An 18,863-nucleotide genomic window follows, 5' to 3' on the forward strand; every position below is an offset into this window, starting at 1 on the left:
AGTTTCAAGGGCTGACTTCAGTCCACAGAGCAGAAACCCAAGATGAAGTACACAGCATCATCGCAAGTCCTCGGGCTGAAAGTAGCTGGAAAGTATAAGCAGGAATGCCCTGTTCTGTTTGCGGGCCTTGTTCTTGCTCTTCCCTACACATCAGATTACAGCTGTTGTTTTGAGACTTGACACTGGGCAAGACAAACTTTTGATCTGACCCAGCAGAGCTGTTTTGATGCTCTTGTATGAACAGTGGAGGAATTTGCTCCCCCTCTGCTCCTATAGAGAGGAATAGAGCACGCCCACTATTCTGTCATAAGCTTGCTCTAAAACACATGGTACCAACAGCCACTGAAAGCCCGAGTGCTTCCGGATTCAGGGATGAGGAAGATAACTGTGTTGGAGCCTGGTGGGAGGAGTACAGGCACAGAAGCCTCCTCTGGAGAGTTCTGCACTTGCCATGACCCCAGGCTCTGGACAAGCAGGGTGTTAAGTTAACCTTCCCTCTCCGAGTTTGGGAGGAGGAGACTAGTTAAAGAGTAGTTCTAACAGAAAGAGGGAATCTGTCAAACAAAACGCTGAACAGTCCCTGAATTGCTCTTCAATTGCTCAAAAAGTGAGGCCAGTTATTTAACCAGTTACGGTCCAGGACCAACATCAGGATTCTCACAAATATACAAAACCTCCCTACCAAACAACTACGTGATTCATGCACTTAATTCCCCCAGTTCTTGACAAGGAAGTTCGGGTCACAGACTCCAAAGGCCTTCAACAAGGGACAACCTGTCATTCTAAAAATGCAGTTCAAAAATCCTCGAAACTGACAACATTTAAAGTGCGGTCAACACTTAATATAATGAGTGGGCACCAATTAAGGAGTACTGCCAACTCTATGCACTAGCACAGGGATGTGCTCTTCCCTACACGGTACTGAGCAGAACAGGCTTGAGCTATGCAGAGGCTTGATCAGAATACACATCCCTTTCTAGAAAGATACCAAAGAGGAAGATGACTAATCTTTATAACGCTGAAAGCAACAATGGGAGGTTTGCACCAGCTGATGATTTCCGATCTAGAAACTTCAGTGAAGGCGTCAAGCTACCGACAGAACAATAAAACAGTAGCTTCAATGCATACACAAAAATGAAATTTTGCGTGCCTACATGCAAGGTAGGTCTCATGCAGCAGAAACAGATGCAGTCACTCTCCTGAGCTTACTTTGTTTTCAAAACAAACCAAAAAAAGCGCAGAGCATGCATTTGCTGCCTTAACAGAGTGACATCTAGAATGCCCCTCACTCCTCATGAGACTTACAGTTTTACATACAGGGAAGACCAGGTACAGGTAGACTGAAGTACAATTACGACTTGTACACCACAAAGTATAAACCATGAAGATGCTTTATACCATTCAAATGTCAATAAACTATACTTTCCACAGAAAACAGAGCTTAACAACTATTTACCAGAAACAATCTAACCGTTCATCTAAATTTAATCAAAAATCTGCCTCCAGTGGCAATTCTCAAAATACTCTTCTTTGTTGGAGATTAAAGATGGTATGTTACAACCTAAAAAGCATCCACTTCATCACCACGAATACACCTGCACTACGCAAGTTTCCCATGCAAATGAGCACCCTAACTTGGCCAACAGGCTGACACATGCCATGCTCATTAACATGGAATACTTTTTCATTCCGTCTTCTTTTTTTATATCTTGCTTTAACAAGCAAACCCTTCACTGTCCATTAACAGCTTAATTAAAGAAGCCTTCGGTTCTTAAGCAGGCAAGAATATTGAAAAGCTATCAGTCCAGACCCTAGCATTACTATCAAATATAGTTAGCTCAAGAAAGATGTTGGTTTATCTCCCTTTACCCCTTACTTGCTCTGGACTGAACAATTCTTCCTGAAAAAACATGAGGGAGAGTTCAGCTGGGCGGTGATCTGGTTCTTTGCTCTGTTTTTCATCTGCTTCCTGTGTGGTCAGAAGTTCTTGTAGTATTTTAGCAGCAGCAGCAGTTTCTATAGACAGAGTGGTATCGGCAGCACAAAGAATGTCAGAAGGCTGTAATGGAGACAAATCCAGTGCTCCATCTGCTGCCACCAGAAATGACGTGTCTGAAGTTACAGGAGTGAGACGTTCCAGCTGGCTTTCCTCAGTTGAAGAAGGTGTGTAACTATTAACAGGCAGTGCCTGATTTCCATTAAGCTCCAGGATTGAATTCTGGCTCTCTACAGGTGCCACTCCCACCTTTTCAGCTTTGCATGATGAATGCACCTCAGCGGCAACCTGAAACATGGCTTCAAGACTGACTTCTGCCTTCTTGTTTTCTTCAGATATATTACATAGCCAGTCAGATGGCATCAGTTCAGCTTCATAAGATGACTGCATTGGAGGATTCTGGAAAAAAACAAAATACAGTGAACTTTTGTATCAAAAAATTACCATGACAGGATGTGTATTGATTCTGTTTATCCATTTATCCAAAAGCTTGAAAGACTGTCTGTTATTCTCAGTTAAAATAGCAAGTTTAACCAGGAAAAAAAAAAAAAAAAAGAAGCTACTACTTTGTCTTGGTTTTCATTAACCACCTTGCTCTTGGCACACTTGCTTTCTTCTATTCATTGTCTATCCTGGAGAGAAGGTTACTTACCAGGAGCTGGTGTATGCCTGCAGATGCATTGTCTGCACACCCTTTGCACCGCAGGTGTTAAATATACCCAAGCATTCAAATCAGAGACTTCTGGTCTTAGTAGGACCTGTGGGGGTACATTAGAACCACCCTCTTCACGTGCCACATACGTAATAGAAAATGAGAGAGAAAATCCACCCGCCTTCAGTTCCTTCTGAAACTCAAGCATTCCTGTTGTTGTAGTATAAATAAATCAGTATAAACCACAGCATTTTTAAGCAAAAGAAAAAGGTCCATATGCTGTAAATGTGCATATGGACAACACAACTTGAGGAACTCACCGCTTCTTAACCAATAATATAATTTTCCTCCTCAAGTGATTGTCCCTATATAGGCACATCTACACAAGGGGTGCCCCCCAGGGATGCCCCAGTCCCAGGAGGAGTGGGAGTTCAAATACCGATGACAGCAAATACTGTAAAACTGCCCTGCCTGTCACAGCCTCATGTCTGGACTCTCCTGTCACGACAGTGTCCCACAAAGGCACAACTCAAAGTCTGCATCAATCTGCATAAAAACCCGACAGAATTTCAGGTCAGAAACACTTGTAGAATCTACAGAGACTGCTTTTGCCATCACAGATCAGGTCTGAACACTACTAAAATTTTTCACTGTAATGACATCACAGGATGACAGGACACAATCAGCAATCCAGTGATGATTTTTTTTAGTAGAATTCATATCTATCGAATAATCTTTAAAACAGAACGAAGACAATGAAAGCGTTTTTTCAAAAGCAGCAAGTCCTGCCCAAGTGAAATGATAGATGACATTTTAACAGCCAGTGTCTGTACTGCTACTTCTTCTGGAGGTGACTCTGTCAAAAGACACTAGAAGGGTCATTTCTTCTGACAAATACAAGTCATACATGTTGAACAGAAACTCGGGTCTATTTAAAAAACAGCCTTCTTTTGGAAGAGATTCAGTACGAAGGATTAGTCCTTAGTACCTGACTATCCTTAGACCTTCTAGCTGAGGTCATGGTTAATGAAAAGCTACTTCCAGAGACGAGTAAATTAGAGAACAGGAAGCTACAGGATCACCTACTAGGAAAGCCGTATCAGATCAAATGCCAGTGAAGGACGTGGTCTCTCCCTGATGGAGATACCACAAAGAGATGAGATCCCGTCTTCTGGGTGTGTGAAGTCAAGTCCTGGTGTGGATTCGTGTAGATGTGCCAGATTGTAGATAGCCACAAACTGTGGAGGGTGGGGGGAAACGGAGGGGAAAATAAAACCTGGAATTTGAGAAATTTAGGTTAAGTTCAGCAAAATCTTTTCATTAAAGGCTAAGCCACCTTTATGTTTTTATGAGATAGGTTCAAACATTATTCCTCTCATTTGATTTTTTTTTCAGTTCTTTTTTTTTTTAAATGTTAACAAGGTGTTTAATTTCTGTTGCATTGCTTGTTTACTGTCGTAAGTAGCCAGGATTTTAAGTAAGATCTGGGTTACCAAACCATCCAGGAGTAAGATCATCCCTGCCAAAAACCAACCAACCAACCCACCCATACTGAATCTTTTTCTGCCTCTTCTTAGGGGACCTCAGCTTGAAGCTGTTACAGCACATATTGTCCTCTTGGATGCACTACAGGATCTCGTGTGTATTTCCAACAGGAGAAAGGGGCCACGCAAAGGTACAATTTAAATCCTTTTTGTTCACCTGGAGAAGATATGACAGACAAGGATTGGGGGGGAGGCAGCAATGAAACAAGGAAAACTGATAAATATTGAGAAGTCAGGGCCTGAAAGACTAATAGTTTGCTGGTCATTCGAGCTCATGAGGAAAAATGGTCTGACTTAGCAGAAGTGGTGAAAGAGAAGATGGGCATTTCACTTATAAGATTAGCATAGCGTGAGCAGGAATTAAAGCACAACCACACCTTTTCAGGGACTGCTAGCACTACACAAATCTGGCTTGAGTGCTTGGGCCATCGGAATTAGTTCAGACTTGATTTCTTTTTGAAATAATATGGCTGATTATCATTCCTTATTACAAATAATAAGGACTGCTTTTAAGGTCAAAGTTCTTCTTTTTTCTTGCACATATATTCCTTTTCCCGTTACCTCTTGCTTCAGTTCCACAAGGAAATACTGACAGCTTAATAACCATGGTAATAGCAATAAACAAACAGCAGGGCTGCTATTAAAAAAAACAAACAAACAAACAAAAAGGGGTGGGGGCAGGAAAAAAAAAATCGCTGAAATCCAATATGTAGCCTCAGTTCACATCTATGATAAAGCAGCGGGGAAGTATTGAGCTAATGGTTGTGAGCTGCCAGCACTGCTGTTGCAGAAGATAGCAGAAGGTCTCTCAAAAGACTCATTCCTACCCAAGGATACTGATTCATCACACTAATCCAAACCCCACTTAAGAGAACCCTAATGAAAAATGGGTAAGAAGTTGTACCCGAGCTCCCTGTTTTGTAACCAACTGTGATGAGAGTGTAATACAAACCTCTGAAACCCCGATTTCAGAAACCTGGTGAGATACACCATCATCAGCCACCGTGTCTGGGTATAACCACCTATGTCCCCTTGCCATTCCACGCAGTAATTCTCTGTAGCCTTTCCTGGAGAGCAAACTGCAGCCAACCAACCAGTCAGTTACCGGTCTGGTCTGCCCGTGTTCCAGGCAGGGTCACCTAACACTTTCAGCAGCTCAGGTGCGTACTGTACAAGCCCAGCAGCTGGTCTCCAAGACCCAGAAACTCCACCTGTCTTAATCTCTCCTAAACTTAAAAGCGATGCTCTCTGCAAGACCCAGTAAGGAACAGCACAAGGTTTAAGCTTTTCCTTCTGAGACCACAAAGCACCGTCTGGATCCAACAGAAACAGGGCTGGTAACCAGCTTGCTGACTGCTAGTGCGCCGATACGGTTCGCTGTCTTCGGGACTGGTCCAGCAGTTTCGTATAGGCTGTGCCACTCCTATCTAGCAGCACACAGCGGGACCAAACAGCCTAAAACGCCCCGCAAACCACGCTTCAACAGCATTGCACTGAATTCCTGCGACTGGTGGAAGGTATTGAGTGGAACGATAGGAAATACACCATGCAATAGTTCTATTTTTTGTGAAGAACAATAAAAATGCTTAGTCAGCCAGGGCTGATGAATTTTACCGCTTTTGAGGATTTGTGCAAGTGGTTACTGATGGATGATCAATACACCAGCAGGGCAGGATGCTCAATACTGCAGCTTGCCACATCCCCCAGCAGACGTTTGGGGAAGCATATGCCCCAGAACACACAAAAGGCAAACTGATTATTACCCACAGCTCAGCAAGAACCGCAGGCAAACTGCTGTCTTCTGTACCACCTGCACAGCCTGTCACCACGTTCCAGGAGAAATGACCTAGGCTATGCTAAGACTCAGAAATCTCTAGAAGTCCCGTTGATCCACGCGGTACGATAGTTGTGTTACCCTGCTCAGAGACAGCCGGTTACTGACCTGGTGGAACTGATACAGGGCACTGCTCGCCTTTGGCCTTCTCACGCAGAGGATCTCCTTCCCACAGTTTCTGCCCAGATGCTCGGCAGCTTTTTGCTGGGGGTTTCCAGGAAGCAAAGCAACCACTAGCAAGTGGCCTAAAGCTCTTCTGACTCCACACAGTGCCCATGGACTTGCTTCTCCAAACAACTGAGTTTTACTAGACCCTTTGGACACTGTATATTATCCTTCAATCTAGCCACAACACCACCTCTGACAACTCCTTTGGAATGATTTACTATCCCATTGATCTCGGCCTTCCGAGATAAGCTATTTAGTTGTGATTTCCCATCACTCAGACAAATCCTCACATCCTGGATGAAAAAAGCAGCTCACGATCAAAGTGAGAGGACAAAAATGCACTGTGCGAAAAATAAATACTACAATATCGACGGCATGACTGGCTGTTGGCTATTTATAGCCTTACATTAACATGTTATCCGGGCCATATCCTGCCCATCTTGGGTAAGCTTATTTTTTAAAAATGTCATGAATAAAAGACAAAGGTTGATATTTGCAAGACAGGAAACTGGATGATCAAGCTTGGGTAGGTCAACCCTTTTTCAACACACATAAGCATAACTTGCTTCGCTTGTCCTCTGGGAGGGGGGAAAAAAGTATATGCGTTATGCTGTAATAGAAAAGGAAGCCCTTGCATTCTTACTAAAGACCTTCTGATATCTGATAAGCCAGGCCCTCCAAATAAGGTGCAGTTTCCACTAGAATTGCATAACGCATTTACAGGAAGTACTGGAGTTATCTTTAATAAGAGATCACTGAGGTGGGGCCCATTCCAAAAAGTCACCTTAGTTTTTCTCGTTCAACAAATGAAACTCAGGACTGCAGGAAGCTGTCCGGGACAAAGAAGTGGAGCTGCTTCTCAGTATTTTCATAACATTAAAGAATCTCTTTTTGTCCAGGCAAGAACATTCTTCCAATACAAATGCAGGCTCATTAACTAAAAGTGATTCTGGTGAAGTCAAGCAAAAAAACACTCCACTGATGAGGACACCCACTATGCTGCTACCCTGAAACCTAACCTGAATTACAAAACTACCCGTTTAACATTCAGTGGTTCTTTGAAATAGGTATTTGTAAACCACATCACTTTCACTTTATCAAGCAGATCAGTTTTCAAATTTATGTCCTTAATTTCACAAATGTATAAACCTGCAGTTCATTCATACAGTCTCCTTCACTTTCATCTCCTTTCAGTAGGCTACACTCACCTGGACAAAGCTGTCGTGGGTGCACGCTGAAGCAGTAGGACCCGCACAGCCAGCCAGAGGATCTGTGTGGGCTGCTGCTGAACAACTGTGCGGTGTGGCTGCAAGAATTCAAACACAGCTATCAGACTGCCGGAACTTGTGTCTGGTGTGCAGAGTTCTATTGCTTACTTTGATTAAACATTTCAATAATCACACAGTAAATGAAATTCCAGAAATTTATTGTTACCTCCCAAGTGATTTTAAGACCAATTTCTTAATCTTAAAAATATTTAAGGTATGTATAGATATATTAAAAATATATATTGTAAAATTGGTAAAACACACATATACATGCAGAAACTTCATAATCACAGTCTTTTGTGTCTTAATATCACCTCTTTGATTTGGCTGCTTGAGTTTCTTGTCACAATACACCACAGAAAGCGTATTCACATAGCTGAGCCTAGGTGTTCATACACACATACACACTTGTGACCATGTGAATTTTAAGACTTACAAAGAAAATGAATTATCTTAACCAAGAGTGTATCATTCTGAAGAATATCATGACTACTCCTAAACTACCACTCACCAGGAAGGTTTTCATATGTAAATGAACCCTACAGGCACAGATGTATTCAAAAGGTGCAATTGGACTTGCACTGCCAGGTGGCACCAATAACTAATATGTCTCACATGGTCTCCATGACTGATTTTTCATTATTAGACACTCTCAGATAATGAAGCTTCAATGCATTTCTTTGACGCGATTCTACTACTGTCAAAGGTTTTGCAGATAGCCGAAAGTAAACAGAACTAAATCCTTAAACTAATTATGGTCTAAGGCTAGTGGGGAAAAAAAGACTTAGATGAGCATATTTTATTTTACTGACTTTTCAATAAGAATCATAATGAAAAACCAGGGAAATCTTTTTGTCACGGAAGTTAACAAACAAGTTTGAATACACATAAAAAGAAATCTTTTGAGAAAGTTCTACTTTGATTTCATTTAATGGGACTTCAAAAGTGAAATGAAAAGAGTCAAGAATAAGATTGAACATACATTCTTTAGTTCTCTCACTTATTAAATACGTATCTTAAGGTTAACTATCACTTTCCAAACAAACTAATCTTGCTGCTATGCTCTCATGATGAAGGAAACCAGACTTTTTCATGTGGACATATGAAGAAACATGATTTCAGCATTCTGTATGTTATAATATACAGAAGAAAGGATAGCGGAGAGATTAAGAGATACACAGGCACAGAAGTAAAACCACTGAGACAGTCCTAGAGTGAAAGTGAAAATTAAAAGATTTATCATACTCCAGTGAAATGTCACTTACACTCTCAGAAACGCTAATTAATTCCCTGGAGTTTTCAAACGCCTCAGATTCCCTAAGTTTCTGTATTTTAGTTTTGATTACACCTTGCAAAATTTGATATGTTTTCACTGCGTTCTCACACCCACCTCCCACCCCAGAAGATTCAACCTGAGCAACATAGCCAAGTTATCCTTTAAACTTAAAGCAACGAGCGTCATCCAGTGAGAGAGATCTCCATATTCATGTCTAAATCTACGCTGGTCTCCCTCAGCTCCCCTACAGGCAGTACTTCAAAACAGGCACTTCCAGGACACCAGGAATCTTACCCAAGACAAACTCTAAACTGAGCTACGTGAAATCGCACCTGAGACGCCCCTTTCCTTCCCTTGACTACGGGAGAGGGCTGGGGCCTTAGCTGAGACAGAGACACTACAATTCATCATGATGAGTTTCAGCCTATGCTCTGTAACCAACAGAAACGCAAAGCGGGGACCACCTCCCACCCTAATGAAGCAAGTATTCTGGATGAGGCTTGGAGCAACCTGGTCTAATAGAAGGTGTCCCTGCCCACGGTAGGGGGGTGGGAACTTGCTGATCTTTAAGGTCCCTTCCAACCCAAACCATTCTATGATTCTCAGGACACCTGCTCCCGGGAGAAGACTTAATAGTTAGCAGCTGGTAAGGCAGGCTCCACACTTTGGCCACCACAGTAATCTTTGCATAAGGAGCACAGGGCAAGGAGCATGTGGCAGAAGTTGCCTGTCTCTTAAACATTTAAGTGTGTCCACAAGAAATGCCCAGCTCCTCAGAACCCTTCCTTGACAAAAATGACGTTATGGAAACTAGTGATTATTGTCCGAAATGTTATCAGCAGAGGTCTCAGAAGAGATGCACAAAAGATGTAATGATTTCACTGTGTAGGATTTCTAAACAGGGATAGCTAGCTGTCTCTGTGAAGGTGCGGCTGCCAAAGGAAGAGCAGGCAGAAGGAAAGAATAATAACTGAGCTTTAGTTTGTTCAAGGAAAGAGTCACTGTTCTGAATTTCAGAAGTTTTAGGGAAATTAAACAAAACCACCACAAAACAACAACAAATAGACCACCACTCCCCAGAAAATAACCTATCATATGATTTTTCCAATTCAAAGTATGGGCAAGGAAAAGAACAGTAATTTGTTTCAACTCCTCTTCTGAAGAGTAAAAACACTTAAGTGAGACTGATTTATTTTGTAATCGAGTGATTGAGACTGACAATTGTGGCAGAAATAATTTAGAGAAAAGAAAGGAGCCAAGACACTTGTACTTTCTAGTCTTCAGTGCATAAAAAAATACAACATAAAGAAGCTAAGCAAGACAAAAAAAAAAGATACAAAAATAGTACGAGCATAATGAAATATTCTACACCAGGAGTTCTCAAACTATGACCCGCGGGCCAGATATGGCCCCCCAGGGTCCTCAATCCGCCTCCCCGTATTTACAGAACCCCCACACCACCACCACCCTGCTGGGGGTTGAGGGGGGAAACCAAGCAGACGCAGATGACTTCCTGCCAGCTAATCCGCATGCCGGCCCCCTGTTTAAAAAGTTTGAGGACCCCTGTTCTGCACAATACTTTTGACTGATCTTTGAGTTTAAAACCTTAACCTGGAAAAACATGAGACCAAGGCCTAGGATACTACTTTTTAAAAAGGTCTCAGTGCTTTAATATCATTGTCCAAGTTTTGCTTAATTAAAAAAAACAAAAATGAAAGTTAGCCTCACACTGACTACTTTTGGACAAGTGTTTTTCTCCTTGCCCTTTAACCTCAACAGAAAGGCTGTCCAGAAAATCACCAGGGGACACACAAAATCTGGAGGAAGGACTCAAATACTAAACAGAAACTCTTTTTGCTTTAAAGGTCCATCTTCTTTTTAGACTTGACACTTTCTAATTCTCACTTGAGATATACACATGGCAGAGTATTGTAGAAAAATATCTGAAAGTCTCACTTTAAAATCTATTTTTGAAAAGCAAATGCAGAAATTTATTTTCATACCTGTTGGATAGCAGGCTTGTGAGTACGGCACTGAAGATGCAGAGCTGCTGCAATTTGCAATGGATGCGGCAACGCTTTGAGTCCCTTGCTGAAGTGGCAGAAGAGAAGCCACAGGCTGGAGCATGTACGTGGCTCCTGTTGGAAGTGTCTGGAGTACCGGAAAGGCACCCCCTTTATCTGGAAAACTGGGGAAGCCCCTTGCCCTGGCAGCAACCCAAGTGGCCCCTGCTGGATCCAAGTGGAAGGGACTGGAGTCGGATCTAATCTTTGTGCTGGTGAAGTTCTGGGGGCTCGGCACGAGGTTGCCATGTAGGAGAAAGGAGAGAAAACACCTTGACCGTAAAGTTGATGAAACTGTCCTCCAGTCAGCAGTCCTGCAGTGGGTACAAAATAAAGTGAAACAAGTGTTAAGGAAAGGAGTTTTCACAGGCAAAGAAAGGCAATATGAGGAGCCAAGGCTCTACAACATGATTTGGGAAGGCTACCTTTGCTCCAGCATACTTAACCCAGAAAGGAGACCGTACTCTTAGACCTGAGCATGCAGGAACTGCTGTGTGGCACACAAGTGAAGCGCCAACACAGAGGTGTCTGCGTAACATTCAATCTCCTTAAACTGGCAGTAACGAGTTACCCATATCTAGAAATGTGCTATAAATCAAAATGTGTAGTAACTCACTAAACCAAACAAAAGCAATTTTGAAAGTACTGTGTCTTAAATCAGACAATACATTTTAAAAAAGGGACATCATAAAGCAAGATTTTACCAAACTCCACTACTGACAGCTCACAAACAGCTAAGGGAAGGGCAATGTCAAAATCCTCCAAAGGACTTTGCAAATACTTTGTGACAAGTCATTTATTTGGTCAAGAAAAAAAATTCAAAGCCAATTTTTTCTCAGTCAGCTCAACTAGTTCAGTGCAGACTAAAATATCCCAGACTTTGCCATTTTGTTATTTCCTAGATAGTCCTTTTACTCTTCTCTATTATTTTTACAGTTTCCTCTCTCAGACATGAAATGGTATTTGCTTTTATACCATGACAGCTCAATTTCTGTTTTGGTGATTTTGTTGAAACACTGACAGTAACACCCCGAACGCCTGTGCTCATTGATTTCTCTAAGAACTACTGCATTTGTGACTCCCCTGCAGGATTGCATTTAGCCATGAGAATTACAAGTTTCAGGATGGTTCACATTAACAGGGTTGATCTAGAAGCCAGGCTTTCTCAGACCTGTAGTTTCCAATTCTCACTCAAAAGGACTTTTTTTTAAAAAATAGCCTCACATTTATCTCTTGCACTCCTCTGATGAAAGCTAATTCAAGAAATCAGTAACATACAGTCATTATTCTGCAAGTTCACATTTAACCATTAAGAATCACTAAATAAATACCAGCTGACCCTGAAAATTTGCTAAGACTTAACGTATAGGACTGTTTATTTCCTGTTCAGTACTTTCACCATTTATAAACAGAGAAGGAACAGGGGTATGAAAATCCTTTTGTTTATATTTTACCTTTGGATAGGGACATGAAGATTATCTAGTTCTAACACATAAACAAGACACCACAGGATGCCAAGTTACCAACCTCCCGTTGCTGTACAGGAATTGCTCCTGAATGTTTAACACAACGTTACATGCTGCAAGACACTGGGAACAGACTGACGCTTTGCAAACAAAAGTATCTCTTATCTATCAAATTACCTCACATTTACAGCGAAGACGTGTCCCTAAATAGTCAGTACAGAGCACAACAGTGCATTGTCAGCCTGTCAGAACTTGACTGCACAGAAACCCCAATGTTTTCCTTGTTCTGTCTTTCTAGAAAACGAGACTCCTAGAGCAAAAACTCTGAAACTGCAGCCATCAAAAAAGAGGACAAAAAATGAACAGGTCATCTCTTTCTAATAATTTCCTTTACCAGTGGTCTGCATTACAGCAGACAAACCACATTTCATTGAAGTCTGCAATGACTCATCTTAGCATTAACAACGTTCACATCAAATCATTAATTTAAATGCTTCCTAGCCTCCCTACCGAAATAAGTTCCATCCCTTCTCCGATGCTTCATTTTGTTTTCTTGGTATTGCACGTGCAGTTCCACACACATCACGGAAAACACCACTTGAATTAGATGAAGTTCCTACCCTGACACAGTAACCAAGAGCATGGTGATACCCTACTCTGCTCTAAATGCCAGCCGGTGCTGCAGAGAGCAGTACCGTCAGCTGCTTCTCCCCTTCTCCTGGTTGCACAGTCCTGCTGCTTCTCCTACACCGCACCTTACAGCTCTGCACCCATGGGGTGCATCACCCGGGTCCAAGAGCCAGCCACAAAAAGGCTGTTAAAGTCTTCTCCGAACATTGCGCTGAACCAACACGTTGCTGTATCAGCTGCAAGGAAGATGACAGTTAACATGCCACCAAAGGAATGGGAAGCAGGAGTGCTCTTCTGGCGGCAGCCCACAGTTAGAGCAGCCCAAGAGCACTGCAAAGCGAGATATTCACATCTTCCTTACACAGAGCCAACTACAAAGCTTTTGGGCTGATACAGAATGTGTGAAATAATCCTGAGGGCTCAGACTTGTCTTGGGAAAACTCAGATCCTCTCAAAGAGGGTTAGAAAGAAAGAAAACATGTTCTAGGGCTTTTCAGCAGTATTATTTTCTAATTAGCTCTCACCTACTCATGCAATCCTTTTTAAAAACTGCGTAGCTTGTGAATTCTTTTTCAGGAGACAACTGACAAAAATCTTACTACCAGGTCTTGTCTCCTTTGCACAAAACTAACAGGATGCTCTAGTGATCACTTCACATGACTCACTGTTTCACACACATTTAATGACAGCTTATTAAGCACCCCTACTGATGGGCATCCTTACCGACGGGCAAGAAGCAGTAACGTTCATCTGGTAGAGCTGTGCCAGCTCCACAGAGATCAGGCAAGGGTGTTCTTAGTGTAGTACGCAATGGAGACTGTACTGTAGTCTACAGGCAGCCCGAAATACATGTGAACCATGCTACTCATGCTTACTGGCAGCAGATCTACCTGCATAAACAACAGCTTCCCTACACCAGGTGAACTGAGATGCCACCGGCAAGGACAGGTAACCCTTCTCCCTCAGGGGAGTGTTGATTTTCAAAACCCTTGCCACCCAGCGCTTCTCAAAAACCCACCAAGGCCCCACACGGCCCACTCCGACTCACCAGGCCTGTTGGCATTGCTGAGCGTCGAGGGCGGAAGCAGCGGTTGCCCAGCCAGTGGCATGCCAAGCAAGCGCTGGAAGCGGTTGGGTGGGCGGCTGGTCACATCCAGGCCCGCTGCCATCTTCGCCTTGTTGCCTTTCGTCAGGCGCTTCAGGTGGACGAGGAGGTCGTGGCGGTCGTGGCAAAAGTGGGGGCTGCGGAATTGATGCAGGGGCCCGGTGCAGTTGCCACCGTTGCCTTGTCCACCCTCTGGGCCCGGCCTAGGCCCGGGCCCCACCACACTGCTCCCTGGCAACATCCCCACCTTGCGGAAGCCATAGAGATTGAGCTGTCAGATGAAGCTGCTGAAGTTCTTGGTCTTGAAGAAACCGGAGGCTGCCGCTGCCCTGTCGCCACCCGGCTGCGCGGCGACGGCCGGCCCGGCGCCCAGCAGCTCGCACTCACAGCGCGGCTGGTTGATGACCAGCCCCCGGCCGGAGGCACCCCAGCGAACGGAGCGGCAGCGCGGGCTGTTGACCAGCTGCCACAGTCTGGCGGGGAAGGTGTCGGCACTGACGGGGACGGGCTGCTGCGACGCGTCCGTGTCGGTAGGTGGCACCAACGCCGCGCTCAACCGCCGCCACGCGCCGAACAGCACGTGCCCCGCTTGCGAGGTGCTGCCTGCCGCGTGCGGCCCCCGCCCTCAGCCCTGCCGCGGCGCTGGTCCACGTAGCGCCCCGGTCCCTCGGCACGGCACGGCCGCAGCCCGGCCACCCCCTAAACCCCACCATCCCCCTCAGCCCCCCCTCAGCTCCGCCACCCCCCTCAGCTCCTGGTCCCCTCAGCCCCCCCTCAGCCCCATCATCCCCCTCAGCTCCCCGGTCCCCTCAGCCTCCCCTCAGCCCCTCCATCCCCCTCAGCTCCCCGGTGCCCTCAGCCCCGCCATCCCCCTCAGCTCCCGGTCCCCTCAGCCCCGCCATCCCCCTCACTCCCCCAATCCATTCAGCTCCCCAAGTCCCCTCAGCTGGGCCATGTCCCACTGTCCCCACCATGTCCCTCAGCCAACCCCCTCCGCCCCGCCGGTCCCCTCACCTCGCCGGCCCTTCAGCTCCGCTGCCACCAGCATCTCCCGTAGCTTCTGTGAGCGACCGGGCGGCTGAGGCCCGGGGCCGAAAGTTGCCACTCGGGGCAGCCCTGCCGCCAGCCTGAAGCCGTCCCAGTGGCAGCCTGGAGGTCCTTGAAACACGGCGCAGGTGGGCGCCAGGCCATGGAAAGCGGCTGCAGACGGGGCAGAGCGGGGAACACACGTTCCGCGGCCCCGCACCCCACCATGGCTGCCCGGCGCCACGGAACCGCGTGCAGGAAAAGGGGCGGGGCCGCAGGGCCACGTGACACAACATTGCATCCCAGGGAGCGGCGGTCTTGGGAGGGGCGGGGCGGGTTCTGCTGAGCAGCCGGACCTGCCTGGGCCACCGCAGCTGCCACAGGGTGCGGGCGGCGGGGACGGAGGGGATGGAGGGGACGGAGGGGGGTGCGGATGGTGGGGATGGAGGGGACGGAAAGGATGGGGGGGACAGAGGGGGGCGCGGTCAGCGGGGGGCTGGGGAGCTGCTCCATGTGCCGGGGGTGCACCGGGCTGGTGCTTACCCCGCCGGGAGGAATGCTGCCAGCAGAGCAGTAGTTGCAAAGTGTCAGCTTAAAAACCACTGGCAGTTCACAAAAGGAAAAGCAAATTTATAAGGAGCGCAGAGGAACGCGGAACAAATAGGGAATTGTGTCAATTTGCCCTAAAACCCCCCAGACCTGTGCAGCTCTGATCCCCACGCCAGAACAGATCAGGTGGGGTTAAAATGGGGCAGTGAAAATCAGCAGCGAGGATAAGAACTAGCTTCAGCGGAAGGAAATACTGAAGAAGGAATCTTCAGAGGGGCGGTTATTGTGTAAAAACATAGGTAGTAAAGTTGTAGTTAGTGTAAAGGAGGCAAGCACGACTAATGGAGGATTTCAAATAGGAGAAATCAAATCAGGTACTTAATCACAGGGAAACCGGGGAACTAATTGCCACAGGATGTTTTGATTATCATAATGTTACTTGGCTAAGGGAGGGTGTGGGGGTGTGCGTGTGTGTGAAGAAAAAAGAGAGGAAAAAAGAAAAAGAACAAGATTAGCTATATTCACAAAGATTAGAACTCTTAAGAGGCACCTTTGTCACTGCGAGTGCTTGCACTGTGCGCTGGCACAGCTCTGAGGCGGTGCCTGAGCTGCACTGGTGCAGATCTGCCCTCTCCTCTGCCTTGTGCTGCCAGCTGTGACTGCAGGCAGACTGCAGGAACCAGCAGAACCATCCTTACCGCTGTAGAACAGGAATCTGCTATGAACCAACAGGCAAAGAAGAGCAGGGAGCCGGGGAAGGAAGAGTGCGGTGATCTCTCTCTCTGCTTGCATCTTGCCCACAGGTCACCAGCAGTGGCGGAAGAAAATGACATTCCTCTGTCTTGGCTGCCCTCAAAGCAAGACAGTAGTGAGAAGACTGAGCACCCATGTGTTTCGTGACCTCAAATACATTATCTTGGAGTTGTCGTAAGATTTCTTAGCAAGAAGGTACAAACCCAAACCTCTTCTTTAACTAAAGTCGTCCTTATTGCTTTGGTTTACAGCACAGCCCCTAACCACCAAGGCAAGTAAAAGCACAGTAAGTTCCAGAAAGGGGGCAAAATTGAATAAACTGATGGGAAACTTCCTATTTTTAAACTGAAAGTAATATCCCTCTGCTCTTCTGCATAGCTGAAGTGAGGAAAATGATGTTTGGGCGGGGCTGCTAACAGAGTTTCACACTTCAAATTAAACCAGAAGCAGAAATTTTGTCAATGTTGTCATCAAAGCTAAAATCCAGCACCACAGAAGGATGTTGCTTTACCTGAGGAATTAGTGGCCTACAATTCTAGTAAGCTCATGCTGTCGTCTTCCCAAGAGGCTTTGCATTTTTTTTCCCTTTGGTAATAATTTATTAAGAATTATGTTGCTCAGTGTAAACAGCCAAAACTTAAGTAAAGCAAATCTGAAAAATCCAGAAAAATGTCCACAAAAAAATTCTTCTCGGCATTCCTGAGGTTGTCTTTTGCATTACTTCAGTGTAATGAATTTGGGTTTCTCTCTCCCTGTGCAGCAAGAGTGCCAGAAGACCATGACTACCTGATGGTGGGACAGGTGAGGTTTTTAGTGTATCATCCGTAACTCAGGGCAGAGCCAGCAATACGTAGTCCATAACTGAAATGCAGAGCATGATTCCCTAAAACTAACACACAGAAACATCGGTCCCTTTCGTACCACTGGCCATTCTTGACTTCAGCCACAAGAGTGGATTCATTTGCCACTTCTTGGTCAGTGGGTTAAATTTGGTGCTGAGGACTTTAATCATTACTTTACTGTCAAAGATTGTTATTAGCCAAAGGTGATGGGAGCTGCAAGAATAAATAGCTTATTACTAATTTGTGTCATTGACGTATGAACTCAGTGCTTTCCTTCTTTTTCACCCATGTGAACTCAAATTGCTGTTAGCCCGCACGCCCCTGTTTGCCATGTACCATGGCAGTTACTCTCTGGTGTGTGCCTCTCTCACAGCTGTGCCTTTCTCTGCAGCTAGCTTTCTTCCTCCTTCCCTGCTGCGGGACACCAGCGATGTGTCCATTGTACAGACGAGAAGGTGGGCCTTTGCCAGAGATTCATAATCCTCTTCTGCCAGTGCTTAATCTCCATTCCAACCTTTTCTGATAACCTCCTAGTTTTCTATGTTTCCCTTGCTTATACATATATATATAGTAAAAACCCCTACCAACTGAACGATGTAAATTACACATTTTGCAGATGTGCAAATTCTGATTCTGCAGACCTGAACAAAAATGGTATTGTTAGCTTGTCTACTGTATGTCAGGGCAAGGACGGCTGCATTTCCATGCGGTGTGCTGACCCTGACTACCATCCAATGACATACCACTGTTAGTAAAGGCAGCACTTAATCCCTGGAAGGTCTTACAAGGTTAAGTGGAGGATTTTTTATCACCTGGAAAATTTAAATCGATGTGTGCTTTTGTTCAGCTACCAGTTAGTTGAGGTAGTGACCAGTTTACATTATCAAGCCTGTAATTTGCAGAAGGCCAGACACGCTACGTACAGTCACCCTTCCTGGGCTGAAAAAGTCCACCTCTAAATGCATAAGAGGAATGTACATATATACTATAAAGCTGGAAAATAACTGCTCTTACCATGATTATATGCATGTTAGATTTGTGAGTCGTAAGAAGTGTTGCTGTAATTATTTTCAGTTTTGTTAGGAAGATAACAAAGAACAGTTGAAAAACATTCCCTAGAGAATTACCATTTTGGAAGAAATGTGATTTTTCTTACTTTTTTTTTCTAGCTAAAGAAATAATCAGCTAGTACAGAAGGATGGATATTATTTTCTTATTGAATGTATAGCAGTACAAATCTTCGAGCTCCAGACCTCTTGTAACACAGCTAAGACAGTCTCATACTACTACATTTTAATTTGTTCTGAATCAACATAAGTAAACACTGAATATTTCTATCCATGTCATCTTAATTAGGAAGGAAAGAAGGACCTAGATGCTTTGCTAATAAGTCAGATAAGACTAAACTCAAAACTGTTTTCAGATTTGACAAATTTTGGCAAATAATCTCTTTTTTTAATTATGGATGGGATTAGGTCTGGAAGCAGGAGCATAGTACAAGACAACCAACTTTCCTACTCAGGGGACTCATCTGAAACTATGGAACATGACAATTTTAGAACAGAAGCCTAAGAACATATCATCAGCCCATTTTTCTCAGTTCTGTTTTAAGTGAACTTTGAAAAGCATAGTTAACTTCTGTTTCATGTGTTAATACCATATTAAATTGCCTTATTGCTTTGTGATGTAGA

At 44.7% G+C, this 18,863-nt stretch overlaps 2 protein-coding genes across 2 annotated transcripts; both read right to left on the bottom strand.

The window, feature by feature from the left end:
* Positions 1–1,855: 1,855 nt before the first annotated feature.
* LOC129735096 (heat shock factor protein 5-like) lies at positions 1,856–10,899 on the bottom strand. Its single transcript, XM_055700475.1, has 3 exons — positions 10,742–10,899; positions 7,403–7,500; positions 1,856–2,395 (listed from the first exon to the last, which is right to left on the bottom strand). The coding sequence occupies exons 1-3, from the start codon at positions 10,863–10,865 to the stop codon at positions 1,856–1,858; spliced, it is 762 nt and encodes a 253-aa protein (XP_055556450.1). The 5' UTR covers positions 10,866–10,899.
* A 15-nt stretch (positions 10,900–10,914) lies between these two features.
* On the bottom strand, positions 10,915–14,317 carry LOC129735097 (heat shock factor protein 5-like). Its single transcript, XM_055700476.1, has 4 exons — positions 14,250–14,317; positions 13,946–14,139; positions 10,971–11,115; positions 10,915–10,918 (listed from the first exon to the last, which is right to left on the bottom strand). The coding sequence occupies exons 1-4, from the start codon at positions 14,261–14,263 to the stop codon at positions 10,915–10,917; spliced, it is 357 nt and encodes a 118-aa protein (XP_055556451.1). The 5' UTR covers positions 14,264–14,317.
* Positions 14,318–18,863: the final 4,546 nt, after the last annotated feature.

Source organism: Falco cherrug, unplaced genomic scaffold (assembly GCF_023634085.1).
Source record: "Falco cherrug isolate bFalChe1 unplaced genomic scaffold, bFalChe1.pri scaffold_35, whole genome shotgun sequence".
Classification (NCBI taxonomy): domain Eukaryota; kingdom Metazoa; phylum Chordata; class Aves; order Falconiformes; family Falconidae; genus Falco; species Falco cherrug.

Bases quoted from the DNA above. Each gene is read 5' to 3' on its own strand.
- LOC129735096 (XM_055700475.1), bottom strand. From the start codon at position 10,865: ATGCTCCAGCCTGTGGCTTCTCTTCTGCCACTTCAGCAAGGGACTCAA. The intron at 7,501-10,741 runs GTATGAAAATAA...GAATTCTTGCAG, and splicing joins ACAAGCCTGCTATCCAACAG to CCACACCGCACAGTTGTTCA. The intron at 2,396-7,402 runs GTGAGTGTAGCC...GTTTTTTTCCAG, and splicing joins CCCACGACAGCTTTGTCCAG to AATCCTCCAATGCAGTCATC.
- LOC129735097 (XM_055700476.1), bottom strand. The intron at 11,116-13,945 runs GTGAGTCGGAGT...TACCCACTGCAG, and splicing joins CAGCAATGCCAACAGGCCTG to GACTGCTGACTGGAGGACAG.